A 22,810-nucleotide genomic window follows, 5' to 3' on the forward strand; every position below is an offset into this window, starting at 1 on the left:
CCTTGCAGATTTGTCCAGACATTTCTTAGGATTGTAAAACGAAAACAACAAAGCAAACAAAAAGGTACATATTGTTTTATTTATGAAGCAATATAATCACTGAATAAACCTTCAAAATTTTAGAATTGTTTTTTTCTACTGTGATCTGTCATCATACTAAATTGCACTTAAAGATTTGAAGTTCTTTGCAGAAGTGAGTCAAAAAAATCAAGGTTAACTTTCCAACATTTAAAGTATTTTTGATAAATTTTCCAGTTCTCATAATTGATAAAAGGGGGCCTACTGCTCTATATACATTCTTCACCATTCTGGAACTTTGCCTGCCAAACTATTTAAACTTAGAGTGTTTGGAAAAAAATAATTATAGGGATGTGCAATAGACATTAAATCAGATGTCAATAAAATGTTCGTACAGCTTTTATTCAGCTTTCATGGCATATTTAAAAAAATATACCTAAAAATGTAGTTGTTAGATTTCTGGCCAGGTCCGAAGTAAGAGAAACTAGCAAAGTCATCAAGTTTTCTATTTATGAGTTAGAGCAAGTCAAAGCATGGCAGTGGGGCGTATTGTCATTTTGTCATTGCATGTTCACTTGATGTTGCTAGTATGTCTGTAATGCTGTATTGGATTTGACAGATCCATCACATAGCTCAGTGAATGGCTTGCTTGAATTAAGCCTATGGGCAGACTTATTCACGTTGATTGGCTATTGGTTTTGTGTTTTATGATTTGATTATTGCATCTTCGATCGGAGTAAGCAAAATGTTCCTTTTTTGCATATTACCTTTGTCAGCAATATTTATGAAAGTATATATGGTAGTGTAATAGACCAGACCCCCAATAACAGGAAACTAGCCTTGTCTGAAAGGCAGTGTCATTTCACTTGTACTGCTTGCTAACCCTGTTGCACTTAATAACGATAATTATGTGTGTTTATATATGTATGATTGTGGATTCATATATATACACACATTCCCCATCCATCAGCCACCCACAAAAATGCACACACACATGCACACGCACGTGTACAGAGGTGTTTTGCTCTGAGCTTAATTCCCTTTTCCAAATAGAGTGTCAAATTTAAATCTCACTACAAACAACGGGAAGATTGCCACTGATGACCTTGTTGTCTGGATTAGATCCCTCATCACTGGAAGCTTGACTTTTTTTTTCACTAATCTTTTTAAAAAGCAGTTAAGGCATATTCCAAAATATTTTGCACATAACACTTTGCAGTATAATTTTTTTATTTTTTTTTCCCCACTATCAGTTTGTGTTATATGTTCTCTGGTCATACGTAGGATTTTATGTGAAATTTAAGACAGGAGATTTTGTCATAGGAAAGTTGTTTATCTTCCAAATCTGAAATCTTACTCCCGGCAAAATCCTGATATTCTAATAGTTTAAATTTTTAGCATGCCTATGTGAACTATTCATTTTTGTCAAAGTACTAGTGTCTAGAGAGACACAATTTAATATATTTTCCAGCTCTCTTTGGCCAAGTAATTGAGAGTAATACTTGACATTTGTGCTGAGACTATCCTAAAATAGAATAGGTACAGATTTGATTTAATGGAAACATCCTCATTAAAGAATGAAAAACTAGAACGAAGAATAAAAACCCCACAAAATACAAAATGTGAGCATCTATAGATGGAGGTAATTTTTTTGTATATTGTGGACTTTAAGATCTTCTATTTTATGAATAAAAATTGAATACCACTATACTTTTATTCAGATTATTTTCTCTTATTGAGGATCTTACTACTGACACCTACTAAAAATTAAGCATCTGAGAGCATATAAAATATAATAGCATCTTCAGTCAGAATTTAATTTTCCATTAAATAATTTTACAGAAGGATAAATATTTTAAACTGTAGTACTTCGTTCATTTCATGATCATACTTTTTAAGATTTAGGAAAAAGACCTTCTATGCACAGTTTTAATTTCTAAAGTAAGTGGGTTGGAAGAGGAAAAAGAATAGAACATAGAGATAACTTTACTCTTCTGCTCCCAGCTGGGACCTTCAAACCTTTTTGCATTTTGTTATACAAGTTGAACGTCAAGAAATAGAGGAGTTTTGGGGGACAAGATGACACATAAGCACTGTATAGCCCATATTCTAGGCTACTCAGATTTTGAGAACGGAAAGGAACAGTTAGCATCGTGACCAGGTACAAAGGTTGTGTTTAGCTTTTGTAACAGCAATAATATAGCATATATTTAATACTTCTTCACACACTTAGGTTTGATGTGGTGATGTTCGATTGGTCTAGTTTTTTTCTGGATATCCTGTATGGTAGCTAAAGGTTGTTTATTCCCTAATACTGCAAATAAAAATCATTCACTTTGCTGTTATAGAGAGGTGATGGGTTTGGGCATCTACCCATTAGGCTTGTATGTCTTTCTGTCTGTATCTGATCTGTGGCAAACTAGAAGGTCACTGGCATCATGTTAGTATTTTGTAATCCATATCCATCACTCAGGTCACAGTTTGGGGAATGACTGGAGTATATGACTCATGTTATAGCCATAACAGTACCCGTTAGTGAAAGAATTAGAAGTAAAAGTGGGTGATTACGAATAAAGGGAATGTAGCAGGGAAAAAAAAATAAAAATCAAAGAGTTTAAAATTCTGTGAACAGGGAGTTTCATGTAGAGCAATTTGACAGGAATTTCCTGAAATAAAATGTATTGCGTAGAGTACTTCCTAAGTATTGAAACATGCTTCATTTAAAATACTGTAAATGTAATGCTTTTTGGGGGGAGATGCAGGGAGGCATATTAATGTAGGAAAACATGGCAAACAATTACTTTTCATAAAAATATAATCTCCTACCAGGTCTAGAAAGGTACTTTACATACTTTGATATTTTAAGATGTTCCTCTAACGTTTGGTAGAATGAACATGTTTTCCAATACTTTGAAGGCTTGATTCATCTGTGTGTAATATCACTATCCATGTAATATCCATGTAACTATTAAAACTACTCCACTAGTTCAAAACTGAGGTAACACAGCAGTGAAAAAGCTTAGGGTTCCTGGCCCAGGATGGTGGTAAACAGATTATGGAACTTTTGTCATGTCAGAGCTTGTATTCTTCATACCCTGCTTCTACATCTCTTTACTGTAATTTCCATTCTCCTTCACTTGTAATATCAAGGGATATTTTAGGAATCCCTATAGACAAGTAACAGCTTGGCTATTACTGTAAGATTAGGTCTGACATGCATGCTGGAAATCATGAAGAAAAAATTGAGAGAGCAGGCAAAGGAACACCAAAGCCTAGATTTCCATACCTGCCTTCCTAAAGTGCTCAGGTTAAAAGATTGTAAGTACTTTTGCTGCCAGTTTCTTCTTGAACATAGTAGGAGCTGTTGAATGCTTATTATTTTCAAAGAAAAAAAAAAAAAGAAAGAAATCAGTGCCTCTGTTCTGATATTTGTATATCAACTTCAGTTTTCTTGCTTTATTTAATACATCTAGCCTACATCAGGATGTATAGTATCAGCTTTAACTTGGGAGTTTCTTTCTTTAGAATAAAAGCTCATAGTAAATAACTGTGATTATAAATACATTCCTTTGATGCATTTTCATGCATGCTTTTCCTCATTAAAGGGGGGGGGGAAGGATTGCTTAATATTTTCAAAGTAGGAATTATTAAATGGACATGTTTACTCTTAGAGGATATTGAAAGAAAGTGTGACTTTACATTTTTTAACTGCGTTGTATTCAACAGACTGGGTGAATATGGAGTTAGGGAGTGACTAAAACATTGATTCCTAATCCAACAGACCAAAGCTGTTACAGTCTATTGGGTCAATGCCTGTGACATGACAGACCATAACAGTTCCTTTGGACATGTCAGTCGCTAATTATACACTTTTTAGTTTTCAGATCATTGACTTGATAGACCATAAAATGGCAGATTACAACATGCTCTAAGTATTGTCAACCTGAGTGCTTTAAAAGCAAGAAGGAGCTAAGAGCATTGTGAAAGAGTCAGAGAGAAGGTGAAGGAATTAAATTTTATTAATAAAATACGGAATGAATTGGATATAGTTTGTATGGATTAGGTATGCAATTTGCTATGTCTTTTAGGCAAGGTGAGAAATTATTAGAAGAACAAATTTAAAGTAACTATGCAGATGAAATTAATTAAGAAAGAGGCAATTTACACTCTTGCATGTCCTTACTGTAGTGTTTCCCTCCTCAAAGGAGTCTAAAGCATTTGACAAGGTATTTAAATAGGAATTTTTTTTTTCCAATTCTTTTGGGCTTGCCACATTTCTAATACTCTAGGAACACACCTGGGGCAAAACAGCAGTTTGTAAGAGTACTGCTCAGCAGAATGGGAGTAGGAAGTTTACCCGTGTATCCTGAAGAACAAATCTTTCATGAAAACTGCTATAGGAGGTTCCGTATACATGCAGAAAAAAGTAAAGTCTTCATTTAAACCAAACTTGTACCAGCCTCTAAACTTCATTTTGTGTTTCTTGAATGAATATCTTAAATAATCCTGGCAAGGTTTCCATATATATGGTATTTCAGTTATAATATGAAAAAATGATGTTGTCAAGTAATTTGTAAAGTCATTCAACCTTTAAAATAATTTTAAGGGAAAGAATTTTTGTTATTCATAATTGCTAAAGAAGTTTATAATTACACCTCTGTGTACTAGGAGACTTTATTGTGGATGCAATGGTAGTTACTAGTAAACTATAATAATCGTTATGAAATCAGAAACCAGTATGAAGTATGTTTTAATGAATACGTTTTAAAGATGACACAATATACGTAAACAACAAATTCCCCAATAAAATAAATATATATATGTTGTTATGCATTTTACTGGATAAAATACTGATTCTTTACACAAGGCTGACTTCAAAATGTTGTATTTTTTGCCTTAAAGAGAGTGAAAAATATCTCCAATATATAGTAATAAACATAATTTTCAAATATAAATTATGAAACTGCAAAAATAGCCTTAATGTAGCAGTCCTGGATCATACTGACATCAGTTTACATTGCTGACACAGAGCACCTCTGAAGTGAAGTTACTGGATTCCTTTTTCAAGGATTTAGTTTAAGTGTGTTGGCTGTGTTAACCACAGTAAAAGGCAAATAATCTTGAAGCGTTTATGCCACTGAGGTCAGTATGAATTCTACTGTTGATTTATGTGGTGTTCCGAATTTCACCTGTTAGTTTTAGATTTCACTTTAAAATGTTAAGATCCACTTAAATCATCTGTGTTCCTCATCTAGATAAATATGCATATTTATAGTATGTATATTGTCTTCTTAATAATCAATACATTTGTGCTATGTATAATATATTATGTAATCCTTCATCCACATGGCAGGTAATACGAATTAGAACCAAGCATATCTGTATAGCTCTGATTTAAAAAACAAATAAATTGGCAACTAAAATGCATTGATTTAAAAAATGCAGGTGAAAGGCTACAGTAGATTTTTCTGCTGCTTGTGATGTAAGACACTGACCACATTTTGGCAATATATTAAAAAGAAACATTTCTTTTGTAACAACTATGCTAAGTTGCACGACTGTACTAAGTTGCAAAGCGCAACACCAATTTGCTAGAAATGTTCTTTATACAGCCTTTGAGGGGTAACAGGAGAAGGCAAGAGAGGGGGAGCTTGTATACAAGGCATTGCCGGGGAAAGTTATAGCTACAGCGTATGCGGTACGGACACCTCATCATTTCCCAAACACGCCTGGCAGCTTTAATGTGAGGCTACACTAAAAGGAGTGGCTCTCTTGTAGCATCGGAATGTGCTATTTCAATAGTTCAATAGAAGGGCTAAAAAAGATGCCTGTCCCTCTGCTGGGGAAAGCCTGACGTAAGAACACAATTTATGAGAAAGCATCTTCTGTTTTTTGGGGTCTTTTTCTCTGAGTAGATAGAATAGTACAGGCATATCACCGGTGTTGGGAATGCACATTTCCATTGGTGTCCAGGAGAGCTTTTTTTCCCTTTTTCTTGAAGATGTGCTTTTCACAAGTGCAAAAGTACTTTTTGATATTGAAACTAATTATACATGTTCAAGAACTTGTGACTGGTGGCAAGATAAAATCTAATGAGAGAGAATTCTGTCTCCTGCTGTCTTTGGCAGTCTGAATGATGTTAGAGACATCTTGTTGTGGGCTAAATCATGCTGAAATCTCCTGTATTGAGCACAAAGAAGACACAAAAAGTAACGCAGAGATGACTAAGGTGGGACTCAAGGGCTTGCTTAAGCCACTTGGAAACAGGGATCTAGTGGCATTTGAGACACTCCAGGGCATGTGAGACCCCCATGCAGGCAGAGGGGACACTGGACCTTCTGGAGCGGCAGCTGAGTCCAGGCAGATGGACGAGCTGCCTTTGCTTGGGCAATCAAGATGAGTTTTAGTGTTTTCTGTGAGGTAATATTTACAGAAGTAGCTACATTAATTTCTTTTGATGCAGGGTTTTACTCCATGTGCTTCCAAGCCCTGCCTCAAAATTTCAGAAAAAAAAAAAAAAATAAAAAAAATGGTCAGGATTGATGGAGGTGGGAGATACACTATTTTTTGACAGTGAAAGCAGAATATCTGTGTCTTCCTCTTTGTCTCAGCATCATTCATAGTAGCTAGATTGGACAAGTGATTCTGTAGAAAAAAAACACAAAACCTGACATCAAAGAAATTAGTTGAAAAGTCAAATATACTTTCCTAATGCCCATCAAGTCGAGCAAGTTACTGTTAGTGTTGTTGAAGCTTGATACCACATGAATTCCTTTCTATTTATAGTTCTTTTTCATTTAATATATCTTATTGGTATGGCTGTGAAGTTGTTTAGCTGTCTTTGTGTTGTGATTCAAATGCTATGAGTATGATAATGTACTTTGATCTTACAGTAATGGGAATATAAAGCACAATAATAACAAAATCAACCTTCTTATTGTAGTTACTATACTAATATTAAAAAGCTTGAATTCTTTGAGAACGTTGATATTTAAATTTAGGACACCAGAAGGAGAGAGTTGGGGAGGGCTTCATAAAATGGTTTTAGAGGGAAACTGAAACTTTGTCAGTACTTGAACATTACAGAAACTATTCAAGCAGCCAGCCATCAGCTGTGTTATTATTCATAGTGAAAAGGCCTTCAACGTTAGAGTCCTAACAAGACCAATGAAGCTTTAAAGTTTAGAGCATGAAGGAAAAATAAAGTAGCTTTAATAATATAAAGGAGAAATGTACAGATGTAACACATATAAGACTTTTGGGAAAAATCATTGCTACGTCCTATAGTTAGTCCCAGCTCCTTGGAGAATACAGTTTGGAATGCCTCAGGGAAGCCAGTGCTGTCAGTTCAGCTGCATCAATTTTACTGGCTGAGGTTCTGACCCAGGAAATCTAAATACTGACTGTACTTGTAAATCCCATGGTTTTACCAGAAAAAGTCAATTGATTACATATAGTTTAAGCCTTCCCACTGTAACTTCTGTTCAGTATTGTATTTACCTGGATCCTGATTTCCTGTGTTCTGGTGCTTGGCACTGTTTGCAGCAGCTGCTATATTTTTGGGAGCGAGGGCTGCACCTCTGTGCTGAGCAAAATTATTTCTGTCTAGTTTTGTGAAGTTCGTAAGCCAAGTCCAAGAATTCTGGTGTATGAAACATAATCACTGTATGTTAGTGGATGATGATTTCTTTTCGGTTTGAAATTTCCCAGAGTTAGTGTGATTATTTTTAGGGAAGTCCTGATTTCTTAAAATCCCACATGACCTCTAGTATGGCTTCTGTTTTATAGAAGCTCTGTGTTGCTAAGAAGGACTAAAAACTACTGGGAGTGCTGGGTGAAATTATGTGTGTGTCTAATTTTTTTTTTTAATTATGTGCTGTATAAAATAGAAATAGCGTTGAGTAGTCCAACTGTCACCCTGCCTTTTAGGGAGAAGGTAAGATCCCACAGAAGACTTAGTAACTTGTCCCGTGTGCCCTGCAAACATAGGTTCTTCCACTCACAGTGACCTAAGCGTTGGTAAGCGTTCAGCTTCTGCACTGTCAGAGTGCTGTAGAGCGAATGTATGGGGGTTTTGTCTGCCCTACTTCGGCACAGCTAAGGTGACTTGCGAGGAGCAAGTCTGTAGAAGGCAGCCCTTCTTGAAAAATGGGTAGATGCAATATTTGGTAAGGGAAAGTACTGACAAAATATGTTTATGAAGTATCTTAGGCCCTTTAATTAACTTGTGGTAGTATAAACATACTGAAGAAATTAGGCTGTGGTATTGGGGGTGGGGTGGGGGAGAATAGTCCAGAAGGCCCAATTTCTGTGGCTATGCAACATTTAGCGAAGTAATTTGTAATCAGTAGTATTTTTCACTAAATAGTGTATGTAATGAAAAACCTTAGTTAAGCTTCACTTAAATTCCTGTTCTTCACTTGCTTAAATATTTCGGTTTGATATTTTATTATCTAAGTCTTTCAATTCAGTAGCCTGCTTTAACACAGAACAGGCTACTTTTAGTCAGGTGATAAAGTTGAACCTGAAAATATTTCGTTATGCTCTTTGAAGTTTGATGCCGCAGAGCATGGGTTGGATTCTGGCAGCTGGACTTTTCCTGCCCACCTCATGCCATCACAAAAACTTTCAAACAATATTTGGTTTTACAGTGCAAGCTCTGTCCATAAATATGAATTATTACTTTAATAATGACTAAAAGTCATTCCTGAGGTCATAAGCCCTACCATTGCTAATCAAGGCTCTTTTAATAAAAGGTCTCCCATAATAAAAAGTGCAGTACAGAAAGATACACGGCGAAAATCATGCTTTTTTGTTTTTCAGGCTACCCTGTGAAAAAGATGAAGTGGAAATGCTGCCAGGGGGTGGTGAAAAGCTAAAGCTAAAGCTAAAGTTGTTCTCCATTCTACCACACATTGCATCCTCCTAGGGCAGGGTAGCAAGCAGTAAAAACTCAATGACGGGTTTCTTCACAGAAGTAGTTCTGTATGTTAAACAGCCATAGTGAGGATAAGGCTTGGACTCTAGTGATTAAAGATTTAAAAAAAAAAAAAAAAAGTTAAAAAAAAATCCAGTTTTATGCTGCAGTATGGTCTGTTTTCACCAAACTAACAGCATCCAGGGGAGAGAAAGCAAGCACCTAATGTACTGGGTATGCAAAAGACCTGCTGGGTAGAAATAGGTGCTAAAACTGATAGGGGGGTCATGTCAGTTTAGGGGCCTGCCAAAGTGTCTGTGGGGAATAGAGAGGAAGAATTTAGAACATATTTGAATCTTTTCAAAATTGGGGTAATGCAGGTTCAATAACTACCCCAAAGTAAGAAAAAGCATCTAAATCACTTAATATTTTGTTGCCCTCCCCTTCTGTTTCTGTCTGAATTCAGGAAATACCTCAAATGCTATCTTTTTCCCAAGTTTAAAAATATCTTTATTACCATACTAGTAAAAATCTGTGGTAGTTTTCAATTTCCTAGAAGGAATAAGAAAATGATACATAGGCTGGAAAGAAGTAATAGTATGCAGAAGTGTTTGCCCTTGGGAAATAGCTGCTGAGGTGGAAGGTAGCCAGTCCGGCTCCCAGAGGCTCATTTCCCTGACCTGCGCTGGCCGGGTCCCACCGGCGAGTGGGGGCTGCCAAAGGGTGTCACCCCAGCACCCACAAGTGGGGCACCAGCCCAGGGTGCGAATAGCTGGCAGATTGAATATATCCAACTGCACATTCTGATCGCTGTATTTGTCATGTTAGTCTCTCAGTTTATACTTCTGTTTATCTCCCTTAAAACCAGTAACAACTCTTATAAATTTATTAAAAGGAAAAAAGTTTTCTGGATTTCAAATGTCTGTTCTTTTACATCTAAAGCAGAAAACGATGAGCAGTAAAATTTTTGTCCTATACTTTCACTGTTAATACACAAATTAAATTACAGAAGCAATTCCGTATCGTAATAATTGAGCAGGGCTTATTGTGTAATAAAGTTGGGCCCACTTAGGTTTCTTGTACCTTTTTGAATCCATAGAAAGTGTAGCAGTGATGAGGAACATTATAAGAGCCTAAAACATGTCATGAATTTTCACTGTGTCTTTCTTGTGAGTTTTTTAAGCCTTGTGCATAAAATTAAAGGGAACAACCAAGGACATTGGTAGGTAGCTGCCCTTGTCCAGGTCTGCTCCTCATGTACTTTAAGACATATAGGATAAGATGCACCACAGTGTCATTTAACTCAGGAGGACTCCTTTTGCAAACTGTGGGGTTGTCCACAGTAAGGAATAATACTGCCTTGGCCATCGGGTGTGATATATGTGTGTAGCAACACCTCTGATTATCAGTTCGCCCTCTTGGTCTACATAGACAATAGCATAGAATTTAACTAAATATAAAAACACTAAAGCCATCAAAGGACTAAGCAATTTTTTGTAATTGTTACAAATAACACCCAATTAATTATAAAAAATTGAACTGACTTACTGAACTCCAGCACCTAGTCTTTTAATTCTTGCAGCTACAATGCTGACCAATATGTAATTTTCTCCTTACTTTTAAAATTGATTTATGAAGTTGAGAAATTAATTTTACAAAAGCAAAACACAGGGAAAATAGTATCTTCCTATGTAAATCGAAGCAATGTAACAGGGAACATTTATGGTAGATATTTTTAAAATAGGTATTACTCTGGCCTAATTTTTTTAAAATTAGTTTTCTACAAGTAATGAGTCAAAAGTTGGTAATAAGAAGTAAGATCTCAGAACAGTTTCAATAACATCTGTCATTCCAAAAGACAAATAGCAGTTCGTGTTCTGGGGTCTTTCTGTATGTAACTAAGCCAGCGTATTATTCTTACAGATAATTCTGTGCTTTGGCACCTGAAGATAGAGTATCTGTGGCTCAGAGCTCCGTAACAACCAACCTTCTGAACAGAGATAAAGAAAACGAGTTTCTCAGCTAGCCACTTCCCAGGCAGTTTTTAAGGAAAAGTGATCTTTTGATTTAGATGAGGGAGCAGTATAATAACTTCATAGAAATGAATCAAAAGGTTTTTTCTATAAAACAGTAGCTGGTAAGTCTGTATTGCTACTGGCTGAATCCCTTTTAGGCAAGCGTCTAACTGTCTCTATAGAATTATCACAAGAGGTGATAGCAGTAAATACAGTGACAAATTATGCTACCTATGAAAACCAGAGTAGCTCTGTATTTGTAATGCTAAATGTATCCCCCTTCTTTTTTTTTTTTTTTTTTTTAATTCATGTCTTTAGCATCATATGCAAGGTAGGTCTTGTTAGCTTGTGACATTGCTGCCGATGACAACATAAAGAGCAAAACTACCAGTCTGTACATCCCAGTGAAAATGAGGAAATATGCAGTTTGATCACCAAGTTCACTCATACCAAAAGGCAGTTTTTGTGTTAGTGTGTTAGTATCTCTGAGACAGGGCAGAGGCAATGATCAGATACTACTTTTGATCTTAATCAGTCCTGTCCCTATAGTATGGATTACAGATTCCTTATTTGTTTGGTGGTGGTTGGGTTTTTTGCCCCCAAATGTAACTTCTGAGTGACGAGGTTCACAGGTTTCTAAATGAGAATTTCAAATCTCTTTAACACATTGGAGGTGAAGTAATAGAAATAGATTTTGTTCTCTTGGGGCTTAACTCTTCAAGGTTTTATTACCCCAAAGACACGTTTGCTCCTGAACGGAACAGTTTTCATTAGGATCTTCAGAGTATTTAATGCTGGACAGAGCTTTCATTGTCCTGCAGCGCCATGTTCCAGGCAGTCCTTAGTACAAGCTAGAACTAGTTCCTTCTAGCTCTGTTTGGTAGACTCTTGCATTAAAACTGTGCAAACCAGGAAACCTCGGTTGTTCACCATGCCTAGCAGCGCAGGCTGGAGGAGCTACATGCAATTTGGAGTAAAACAGCACCCAAGCGTTAAAACTTCACCCAGGTTCTTTACTAATCCTTCACAGCACTCAAATAATTTGAGGAAGCTGCCTATATGCACTTAAAGGAGTCATTTGATGTTAATCCCTAAACATGGTTTCCACCAACCCAAATCCTGTTTACTTTGACTTCAGAAAGATCAAATCAGGATTTGTGCCGTAATGAAGTTTTCAGCATTTTAAATATTACTGTATTTAGCAATTCTCTTTTTATGTTACCTGGTTTAAAAAAGAATTTTGCAAGAGAAGGTTTATATTAAATTACTCATATCTCTAGCTTATTCTCCTAATTCTGCAAAAGACTTTTCTATGTATTTGGATGACAGTATATGAGAATATACTATGTCATTTTTTTCATAAATAGCAGAAAATTCATTTTCTGATCGCAATCATATTAGACATACAAAAAGCAGAATATTTTACTTTCAATATCCTCCTTTCAGATGCACAAAGTAAATTCAATTGTTTTTTTAAAAAACGCTTTTTACATATTTTGCAGTAGTGCCCTTTAATATCTATAGCAGTATAAATATTGTTTTATTTTTATTAGACTTCATAAATATATTGACATATCTGTAACACTAAACATGAAGCTTCCAATGCAAGAGTTTGTACATAGTCCATATCCAAATGTCACCATTATTTCATTTAAAAGATCCCAGCATGTCTACCTCATGATCCTTATAAACTCTATAGTACTGAAATACGTCAACACTTTTTCTTGCTACATTCATTAAAATTAAGCACCCTTACCCTACCCCATCTGTAAACATCAAGTCAATTGGCAGCTAGCACATTTCCCAGTCAGCAAGCAGTATTGTGAATTTTATCTTCTCTTGCAGAAATCAATTCGTCTTCGTTGCAGCAGATGAAATTTCTTGTAACACCTCTGCAGGTAACAATCATTGATACTTCTTGATGCATCCATCCAGGTCTCAATATCCTTTTTCACATGCTGCATTTAATCGTAAGAGAAAGCATAGGAAACTCCATAGTATAAATCTTTGGAATAGTTTAATTAATTTATAGCTTCAGCCTATAGGTTCTGCCATATAAAAGACATTAGGTTATTTTGCTGACTTTGGTGTTTTATTTTCAGTTTAAATATCATATGGCCTAGTAAGTAAGGATATGTTACACCTTCTAATAAAAACTTACTGTGCAGTACCATTGAGATTGTGACTTTCCAGAAGCCAAAACAAACAGAACTAATGGAAAGAGTAAAGGCTTAGTAGATGTATGTAGGACATTGTAAGTGCTATAGATTTAACAACTTTCTTTTTAACTCTTTGGGGGCAAATATTGCCCACAAGGGTGCCGCAGACCTTAAAGCACTCACAAAGTCTATCCTATGGATAAGATAGTGGGAGAGAGGGTCTGTGTCTTCAGAGGATCACTCTCTAGTAAGTAAAAAGTCTTGATATACTATCATGTTGTAAGCCGTGGGTACAGAAGAACGAACGATGCTTATAAAAGGTAACGGTCATTTATAAATATATTGAATATGTCAAGGGATGTTCTCTCTTTTAAGCAATAGAGTTTGAACAGTCTTAGTCTTAACTCAGGTAAGGATGGTGTTGTGTTGCTACGTAAGAAATCGAAAGCCAAAATAAATAGTCACAGTGATGGGACATATTCTGCCAAAAATGTTATGCAAAAAAATCCACTGAGCTCGTAGAAGCTGCTTGTATGGAAGGATGAAAGGGTATATGTATAGTGTGACACAAAATGTCAGTATTAAGAAGTTTTTATTTATAGCATTTTACATTAGCAGGAATGAATGAAAGGTGAAGAGTTGTCTGTTCATGCCATAGTGACCTACACAGAGACAAATGAACATTTATTTATGAAAAAGATCATAGCTAAAGCCAAAATATTCAAAAATTGTAATGATCTGTATGCTAGCCATAGAATTTTTGGTGGTAATCTGAAAAGTTCTTCTGTAATAAAAATCTCATTTAACATAGATTTTTCAAAGTGCTAAATCATTAAGAGAATACATTTGGAGAAGTCAGCGTTTGACACTTCCTTGAACTCACTAGACTTGGATTTTGGCTTTCATTGTTTCACTTGTGCTTCCTACTCAGCTCTGGATTATTGAGCTGTAGTAGGGAGTCTACTAATTGATAAATCTAGGCCTTGCTAAGTAAGAATAAATCTAATTATTTTAGCTATTTTTTTAACATGGAATCCTTGAGATAGACATGGGGTCTTTAATATTTTTCTTGTCCTGAAAACAAGTTCCTGTTTTGCAGAGTGAACCCTTCTAAGCAATAATTATTTCTCTAAGAAACACTTTCCCCTCCCCGCAATTCAGGTACAATTCAAGTGTCCAAGACTATATTACACACATTCCATGTATCACTACTTTGGAATTCTAGTAAAAAATATAGCGCTCTTATTTATCAGTAAATTCAATGAACTTTACACAGACGGAAATGGATATCTGTGTATATTTACTAAAACTTTTCAGTTTACCAGTCAATTACCTCTGTTGAACTAATTCAACAACAGTACTTTTTTTAGATACGTTTTTGACCATATGATAAATGTATCCATCATAGGTGACTGTAGGTTCCTTTTTTGTGATATGATCTGAGGGAGAAAGCTAATGAAAGCCTGTGTCTTCTGTTTCTTGTATACCTAACCTTTAGTCGTAGAATTAACGGACATTTGGCTTTATAAAAAAAAAATTCTTTGGCCCATACTCCTGTGGTACAAGTTGCCAAAGTTGCGTACGGTCTTTCAAATCTGTAAGTTGACTTTCAACTAATTTATTATCTGATGTTTTATGTTTTAATACATGGAGCATATATAGAGATACATAAACTTTTAGAACCAAAGGTAACCTTCTGTGGTTTTTCAGATGCATGCAAAACACCTACAGTAAAATTTTATAGTACTTTTTTTAGTGCTCCTAAACTCAATTACAGTAATTCAACTGTGTTTGTAAAATTGATATAAATTGAAGATACTGATAATATGCTCAGTGTTTGAAATGTGGGTATATGTATGTTTGTATTGTTTCCTTGTAAAGAATGTGTGTGTTTGTAGATTTCAAATAATAATAATACAACACGTAAACTTTTGGTTGGAACTTTATCATCAAATGGAAATGGGAGGTCTTGGTTGATTGTGCTGGTAATATTCACTCTTCCTAATAATTTATCATTCCTGCCAGAGGATACTTAGCCCTCAGCCACGTGATGTGGTTTCTGATTTGGGAATAAAATAATCTTGAATCAATAAATGTGTTAATGAATGGATAGCATGTCCATATACACATTTCTATGTATTTATGTGTATCTCTTCTTACATGCACATTGTATAAAGAAAACCTGTCCAAGTGTCTGACGGAGATCCTTCCATGGGAAATTTAAATAATATTTCACTCTTGATTGCATCCAGTGCATTCTGAGGCTGAAAATAATTACTCTTCAGAAGAGACATTCTGTGCTTCTGGGTTAGATCTTCACTGGCAGGCATGATTAAAGAGTTTGCAAACAGATCTGAACTCGAACAGAGGTAGAGGAAGTATTGGAAACCGCCCATCAGTTTTGTGATGGAATTTTAACAAGGATCTCTGAAGCAAATCTCTGACAATAGTTACATTAGGGAAGAATGAATCCTGAGGTTGCTGGCTGATGGGGGCAATGGTCAATTTGTCAACTTGTCCTATCAGGCTCTTAATAAATCAGAATGAGACACAGAATAAACCCATGGTTTGAATCTTTAGCATTTTAAGCAGGGTTTGGGGTTGTTTTTTGTTGGGGTTTTTTTGTTGTTTTTTTTTTCAAATCAGTGCTCAATAATTTTGATTTGGGGGGGGGGGGGGTGTTAGGTTTTATAAGGTCAAAATTCACAGTTTGTAAAGAAAACGCTATGTTGTAGTGTTTTTCCAAGCACATCCTCAGATGTACCTGCATATTACATTTTATGGTTTTTGAGTTAATATGGGACAGGATCATTGTCCTGTATTTATCTCACTCTTTCTTTCTTTCTCCAATTTTTAAATGTTGTCCAACTTCCATCTACAAACACAAGTGCAGCTGCATGCTTGGTATTATTTTTCTCCCAGGCTTATATGCAGTTTATGATTTTGAAATAACAGAGAGAAAGGCAAGTGTATTTATAAACCTGAATTTGGAATGAAACATGGTGGAAGTAGATATAACATCTGTCCAATTGTGACTGTATTTATTTACATATTTGAGCAGAATCATCCCCAGGAGGTGGGACTCTGTGTGTGTGTGTGTGTGTGTGTGTGTGTGTGTGCAAAAGAAATACGTTATAAAGCTTTAGAAGTTGACAGTCTTAGATTAAGTTATTGACCTCCATTTGGAGAAAGATAGCCTCCAAAATAGATTAAACATTCTGAAAGGTTAATTTGATAACTCTAGGAAAAGCTTTTTTTAAAAGCAGGCGGCTTAAAGAAGCAAACATTGGAGTTTGTACTATCAAATAGTTTGAACAGAATATTGGCAATTTTTAACAAATGCAATCGCTCAAATCATTGCAGTTTTCCTGGGTACTTTAGTTAACCTGTCAGCACTAACACTACCACAAAGTTAATTCATGAAACAACAGCAAATTTGAAGGTACTTATTTAAAAGAAAATTAATATTTGACAAAGTGCTTAGGATGGTTAAGGTGCCAGGTGTGGTGGACCTCTGCTTAGGTGCATAAGTAATCGTAGCTGGTCAAAATTTTGCTGTGCATGCTTGCATACATCTCACTGACTTATTCATATTGTCTGTTAGGTGATACTGATCAGGATATGCTCTTTCAAAGGATTTTCCGAGAAGTACATACATCCAAACCATCCAAACTTCTAACTCATTGGAAGAACGCAGTTTCAGAGATGTTTCCTTCAGCCTTTTTTGAATTACTGTGTGAAGACATATGTTTGGTTGTGAGAGGTTCTTCCCTTTTAGTATTGCTGCCTATGGGTTTGACTTCATTTCACGAAGCAATTTGACTGGGAAAATAACCATTTTCTATGAGATGCTTTTATTATTATGTTATGGTCTTCCACTAATCAGAAAAAATAAAAAATGAAGATCGAGGAGAATCTGTGAGGTCTTTCTGCAAGTATTTATTTAAGGCTGTACTGCTTCTCCCTGTGAAAAATAGCAGATACTGAAGTTTTTGCTCTGGAAAGACTAGAAAATGTTGTGCTAATGCACACTATAAAACTTCTTCTATAAATTCAAGTGTCCTTTATGTTGGCAGTTTAAACTTGTGTTTACTGCTGCTGTAAATAGTTGCTTATATGGAATTCCATTTGTTACAGATTTTACTGCTCTTGGTAGTTGTGTGGTAAAGATGTTCGGCCATTGGATCAGTTGATAAAAATCAGTAAACACTTTGATTATCCTCTGTTCTTCTTTCATGAAGTTTGATTAATTCCTTTTTCTCACCCAGTGAAAACACTGGCAGCCCTTTTTGGCATCTTTGTCATTATCTCTTTGACAGCTTGCCTTCCTGGTGCTTACAGTTCTAGGTCAGTTCGCATGGCTAGTCAAATGTGACAACATGACAAGATTAAGTGAAGCTGAGGTTCTGTGGTTTGTAAATGGAGGATTTGCAATGTGAAGCTCCTTTGATAACAGAAATAGTGAATAATCTGTGTTTGCCCTCAACAAGTGCGTATAAGCATGTGTGTATCTTCTGTACTGGGTTTTTTAATGAAGTAACCAGATTTTTTTTTCTCTGATAGACTGAAAATAGTACAAACAAAAGGTGGTTTGTGTGTGTGCATGTATGTATGGTTATATGCATGTACATTAAATACACAAGGATTCAGTTTTAATATTTTGAGATTATCATATTGCATTTAAAATATTAAACAAAAAATAATATGATCGTATATTACAGAACTTTACGCACAAGCACAAAATGCTGCTTTAAAATTTAATAAACTAAGAACCCAGTATATTTATTATTGAAATAGATAAAAATTCATTGAAGGTGTATTGCCTCAAAATATAATAGCAATAGTAATAGGAAAATGCTTTACATATCAAAGAAATACTCGGTTTTCATTGTAATACAGCTGGGTTTAGGTGTCACCTGATGGCAAGCCTCGGTTTCCCCAGTGGCTTTTTTTAATGAAGTTTATATAAAATCTAACTTTCTTAGATAAAGATTATATAGACAGGTGGTTTTAGCATAGAATTATGTTAGGTTTTTAAGTACACATCAACTGAAATCCTTTCATATGCAAATCCAGACAGCAAGACTGAAACTTGAGTGAAAGTTTCTAAGGTGAGCTCTGTCCCTGGGATTGTTCCACAGCATCAGCTCAGAGGGAAGCTGCTGCTTGTTGCACTTCTGTATCTCTGCATATTAGCCAATTCCAATCATATTTATTTACATGTTTAATAAGGTGGTAGCTCAACTTTGGTTTGCTGTAAACATCTAACAGACTTTAAAAGAAGCTACAGGCTGGCCTACACAAATCAAAATTAAAATAGGATCTGAGCATCAATGACCGGAATTTCTGCAAAACATGCCTATCAGTTAGCGAGAAAATTAACCGGCCGAATTTGGATGTGACATAAGTAAGTAAATAGTCAAGACTTTGGGATTCATCGCTGCATGCAGAAAAATCTGAATAGGCTTGAGTTTCTTCTTGCTCCAACCTGCAGGAGAACGTAGAGGCTGATGTATTTATGAAGAACTGTTAGTGGAAATCTTTTATTATCACCTTATCCCTATGGTAGACTGTGGTCAAATTTCTTCAGCTCTGAAAACTTAGGAATGTGAATACTATACTAATAGCAAATCCCTCATGGCTTTCAAGATCTAGAGGAGTTCAGCACTGCAGTATACCTTGAAGTTTCACTGTTTCATTGTGCTGTCTGTCTCTACAACATCTTCCCAGTTCTTTCTCTGCTCCACATCACAAATCTGTGAAGCATTATCGGTCGTGGAAGAGGAAGGTGATACGCAGCGAAGTATTTTATGGTCCTCCCTTGTAGAATGACCTTAGGGTTTGATATTGCACATTTAAAACTTTCCATAGAAAATGTTAGTGTTCTTAACCTTTACAATTGAGGAAAATGACTGGAAACTGTTTTTATCAGCAGATTTCAACCATTTTCCTTGGTCTTAAGTAAAAAACTTAGGATACTCCTATTTCCTTGTTGCCTTCTGAAAGATAGAGACTTGTTGGTCTTTTGGGTGACTGAAATGCCTAAAGTTGCTCAGTGTTGATATCCAAAAGAAAATAAACCAATTGGTCGCTCACGCTTTGAACACCATAAGTAGATCCCATCCTAATGTAGTAAAGAATTTTAAGCTACAGGACTAGCATTGCTGCGCAGTGCTGACCCACTGAGGTGAAACACTGCTCAGCGTGGTGTAACTGGTGTGCATACCAGGTGGGAGCTCTGCTGCTGTTTGGCCTCGCTGTAGTTATGTGACCGAAAGAAAGAGCAAGATGTTAGTTACTGGAATCATTTATCTGGATAAGGCCAGGTAATCTTGCTTTCCTTGTATTCCTTCCAATTCTTTACTAAAATCTTCATGTCTTTGTCTGAAATTTTACTGCAATTCTGCATTAAGAGCCGACAGAGGGGAGATGGGGCTTGCCTGTCCCATGCCACCTGCTACTGGCAAGAGGCACAGCTAGCCGTAGTGCCCGTTTCTGGGTGAACAAGCAGGGCAGGAACACAAAGCACTGAGTGCTGGACCTCCTCGTGCTTAGCCAAGTCTCGCTCCTTCAGCTGCCTTTTTGTGAAATGTAGTAATAATCGTCCGTACAAGGATTTCAGTCATTTAAGGTTCTTCTGGTTGAAGATTCAACACATACAGGTCTGAAGAAGGAGCATTTTTATTGCTTGATTGTTCAATTACAATCCAAGCTAGTAAAGGATGGATAATATTGTGGAAAAGTTAGAAATATGATCTTTCCAGGGATATGTACACTTCGCTTCTAGCATTGCAAGTAGGTGGGGAATTAGATCAGAGTTAGTTTCAGCTGAGGTAGTACCAGGTTTTTAACTTCCCTTTTTAGAGTTCTTAAAACAGATCCATCATTTCCTATAGTTCTTCTAGCAACATGTAGACTTTAAAAGATGGGGGGAAATATGGTGATCAGAAAATTTGTGCATCATATTCTTAAAAAATAAGATCATGTTTAAAATTCTCCTTTTGTAGTTCTCAATTCACTTGAGTAAAATGTATTAACATGGTTCATATTTTATACTGTAATTTTTCCTTATTAATGCTGTTATTAAACCCTGTAGTATGTATGTTATCAAGGAGCTTCCAAATGTTTCCAGTATCAGAGCTCCACTGCCTGCCCTAGTTGTAATGGAAATACAGCCATAGTACCAAAGAACTTTAAACCCTAAAATGGTAATTACAATTAGAGAGGCATATACTTTCCCTATTTTAGAGACTTCATCAATACCTGCTACTGATGATTTAAACAGATTAAATTTCAAGGGCTTACTAAAATAAATGTCACAATCAATTACCACTTTTAACCCTCTTTATTTGTGCAGTGGACAAAAAAACGTGCGCTTTTATGTAGTATTTTAGCAATTTTAAACCCTGTACTGAAAATGATTGAAGCAATTGAGGCGTAGCATGAGTAAAGAACTGAGGTTTTGGTGGATGGTTTACAGCTACATTTACAGCGGTTAGTACAGCTACACTCATTTTTCCCCGCAGTTACTTCCCCGTAAGCTGTTAGTCTAGCTGCTGAAGAACCAGTGCCAGTGTGGTGACAAAATGCTAGCAAATACAATTTTTTTCCCCCTGTTTCCAACTTGTTCCAGATGTGCTGGAAAATAGCAGAACTTACCTGGTTCTAATTAGTGATGCATCAAAATGGTTCATCATGTGTTCTTAGGCAAGACTTTGTGAGTGCACATTTTGGTTTTGATACATTGATTAAACATTCTGTAAAATACATAGATCGTTGCATTGGCTATTAATTTATTCGAAATACTTTGCCATTTTCATGTCCTAAATTTTAGTAATTGTTTAATCCTTGAATTATTATCTCCACTGTAAATTATCACAAAGCTTTAAAACGCCACTAATTTTAATGAGAAATAAGCAGGCTGGCATAATAGCGAATAAATGAACCAATGACTGTGTGACTGAACTAGCTTACTGATTTTCAGTGTGACAATATAGTTTAAATCCTTCTTACTATTTTCAGCATGGAAATCAGAATCTATTCTGCTAACCTTCTGAGCTTCTAAATTTGGTGTCATGCAAGGGCGTGTTTAAAAATTAGCATTTAAAAAGAAACCCACTTGCTTTAAGTTTAAGCTGACACTGTTCCTTTCCTCTGTGGAAATGAAATTTATTAATCATAATAAAACCATCATATTCTGAAGGTAGAGGTCACCCTGAGGAGAAAAAAAAAAAAGTCTATTCATCACAGAGGAATTTCAATGCATTTTTTTTCCCAGATAATATCTGAGCATGTATTCACTCCCCTTTGGAAATATATTCTTCCATGTTTGTGCTTACACTTCTCAAGTACACTTAGGAGGGAGCAAGAATAAGAATTTTGCAATTCAATTTTATATATTTTATTTTCTTTTACAGAAGATTTGGAAGAATGCTGTGTACATTTTATTTTATTTTATGTTTACATTGTGCGCATTTGTTCAAGTGGAATTTCAATATCCTGTAAAAGAAAAGGAAGAAGTGTTTCTTATTTTAACAAGATTATAATCTTTGCTAATTCTGAAATAGCATTTTTATGTTAATATCACAGTACAAACTTCAGCATTATAATATAAATGTAAAACATTCTTTTTAAGGAGCAAGGATTAACATAGGTCAGAATTTTCACATTAGGATTACTTCATAACTTTAATTTTAAGGAAGAAACATAGTTTACACAGTAGCATGAAAAAATTAATGTAAAGTTCTGACAGTAAGTTATTACTAGTTTGGCAAAAGAGTGATAAAAATGTACTCAAAAGTAAATACTGGGTTGAAAGTATTTTTTTATTTTGAAATCGCTTAATGTGTTTGTTTATCCATATTTTCCTCTTAGTTGTCCAGATTTATGTAAAATACTACTAGCAACATGTTTTATTACATCAGAGTTGTAAACTTGCTAGTTACCTCAGTAGCTGGGTTAAATATAATTTAATAAAGCCTGAGCACTAGGTGTTTGGGCTTGCTCCTTCCTTGTGCGTGGCCCTTGCATTTAAGCCACCTGATCCCTGCCTTTCAGTTTTATGGGGCATTGTGACACAGCAAAGGATGCTGCAGGAACAGGCTGCAGTGTGGAGTCAAAATTCAGCCCTGCCGCAGGAAGTGGGTCAGAGCAGTGGAAACAAAAAACTCACCAAGTCCCAGTGTAGTTAATGGTTTACATGACACCAAAACTAATGTAATTCTTACAGATCTAAATTTACAGTCCTTGCTCAGTATTGTAGTAATACCAGTTAATCAGGAAAAAAAAAATACACTGATTCCCATTGCGTTAAAAATAATAGTCATGACATTAAAGCATGCATAATAATAGTACATGCAATTCCTCCTCCATGTTGCTAGGGTCGTGAGGGAAATTTATAGTGCTGGAAACAGGGCTAGCTTTAAATTAATCATTTTTCCTTTCTAGATGTTTCTGTACTGTTTGAATGAGGTTTGGCTTGAGAGAATTAAAATTATAATGATGTTTAAAATGGGTTCTCAGACCTTAAAAATGGGCATACAGTGGAAAATGAGATGTCTCCTTCACTTCAGTGTAGATGAACAAGACATAAGAGGACCTGTTATGGCTACTATCAAAGCTAAAGTATTTTAAATCTCTAAATATTGTAATGTGCACATCCCAATGTGGAGGGTTACCAAGGCTGAGGTTTGTGGAAGTTC

General features: G+C 35.6%; 1 protein-coding gene across 26 annotated transcripts in view; it reads left to right on the plus strand.

Moving 5' to 3' along the window:
• Window positions 1-22,810, plus strand: part of RBFOX1 (RNA binding fox-1 homolog 1) — a 955,581-nt gene that overhangs the window by 926,633 nt on the left and 6,138 nt on the right. For 10 of the 26 annotated variants that reach the window (XM_037386459.1, XM_037386456.1, XM_037386462.1 and 7 more), the window contains one exon: window positions 12,796-12,848. The exons of the other annotated variants lie outside the window; for them this stretch is intronic. In XM_037386459.1, the coding sequence (XP_037242356.1) occupies window positions 12,796-12,848 (53 nt within the window). The remainder of the gene's footprint in view (window positions 1-12,795; window positions 12,849-22,810) is intronic. 26 annotated transcript variants of the gene reach the window in all.

This window comes from Falco rusticolus, chromosome 4 (genome assembly GCF_015220075.1).
Source record: "Falco rusticolus isolate bFalRus1 chromosome 4, bFalRus1.pri, whole genome shotgun sequence".
Classification (NCBI taxonomy): domain Eukaryota; kingdom Metazoa; phylum Chordata; class Aves; order Falconiformes; family Falconidae; genus Falco; species Falco rusticolus.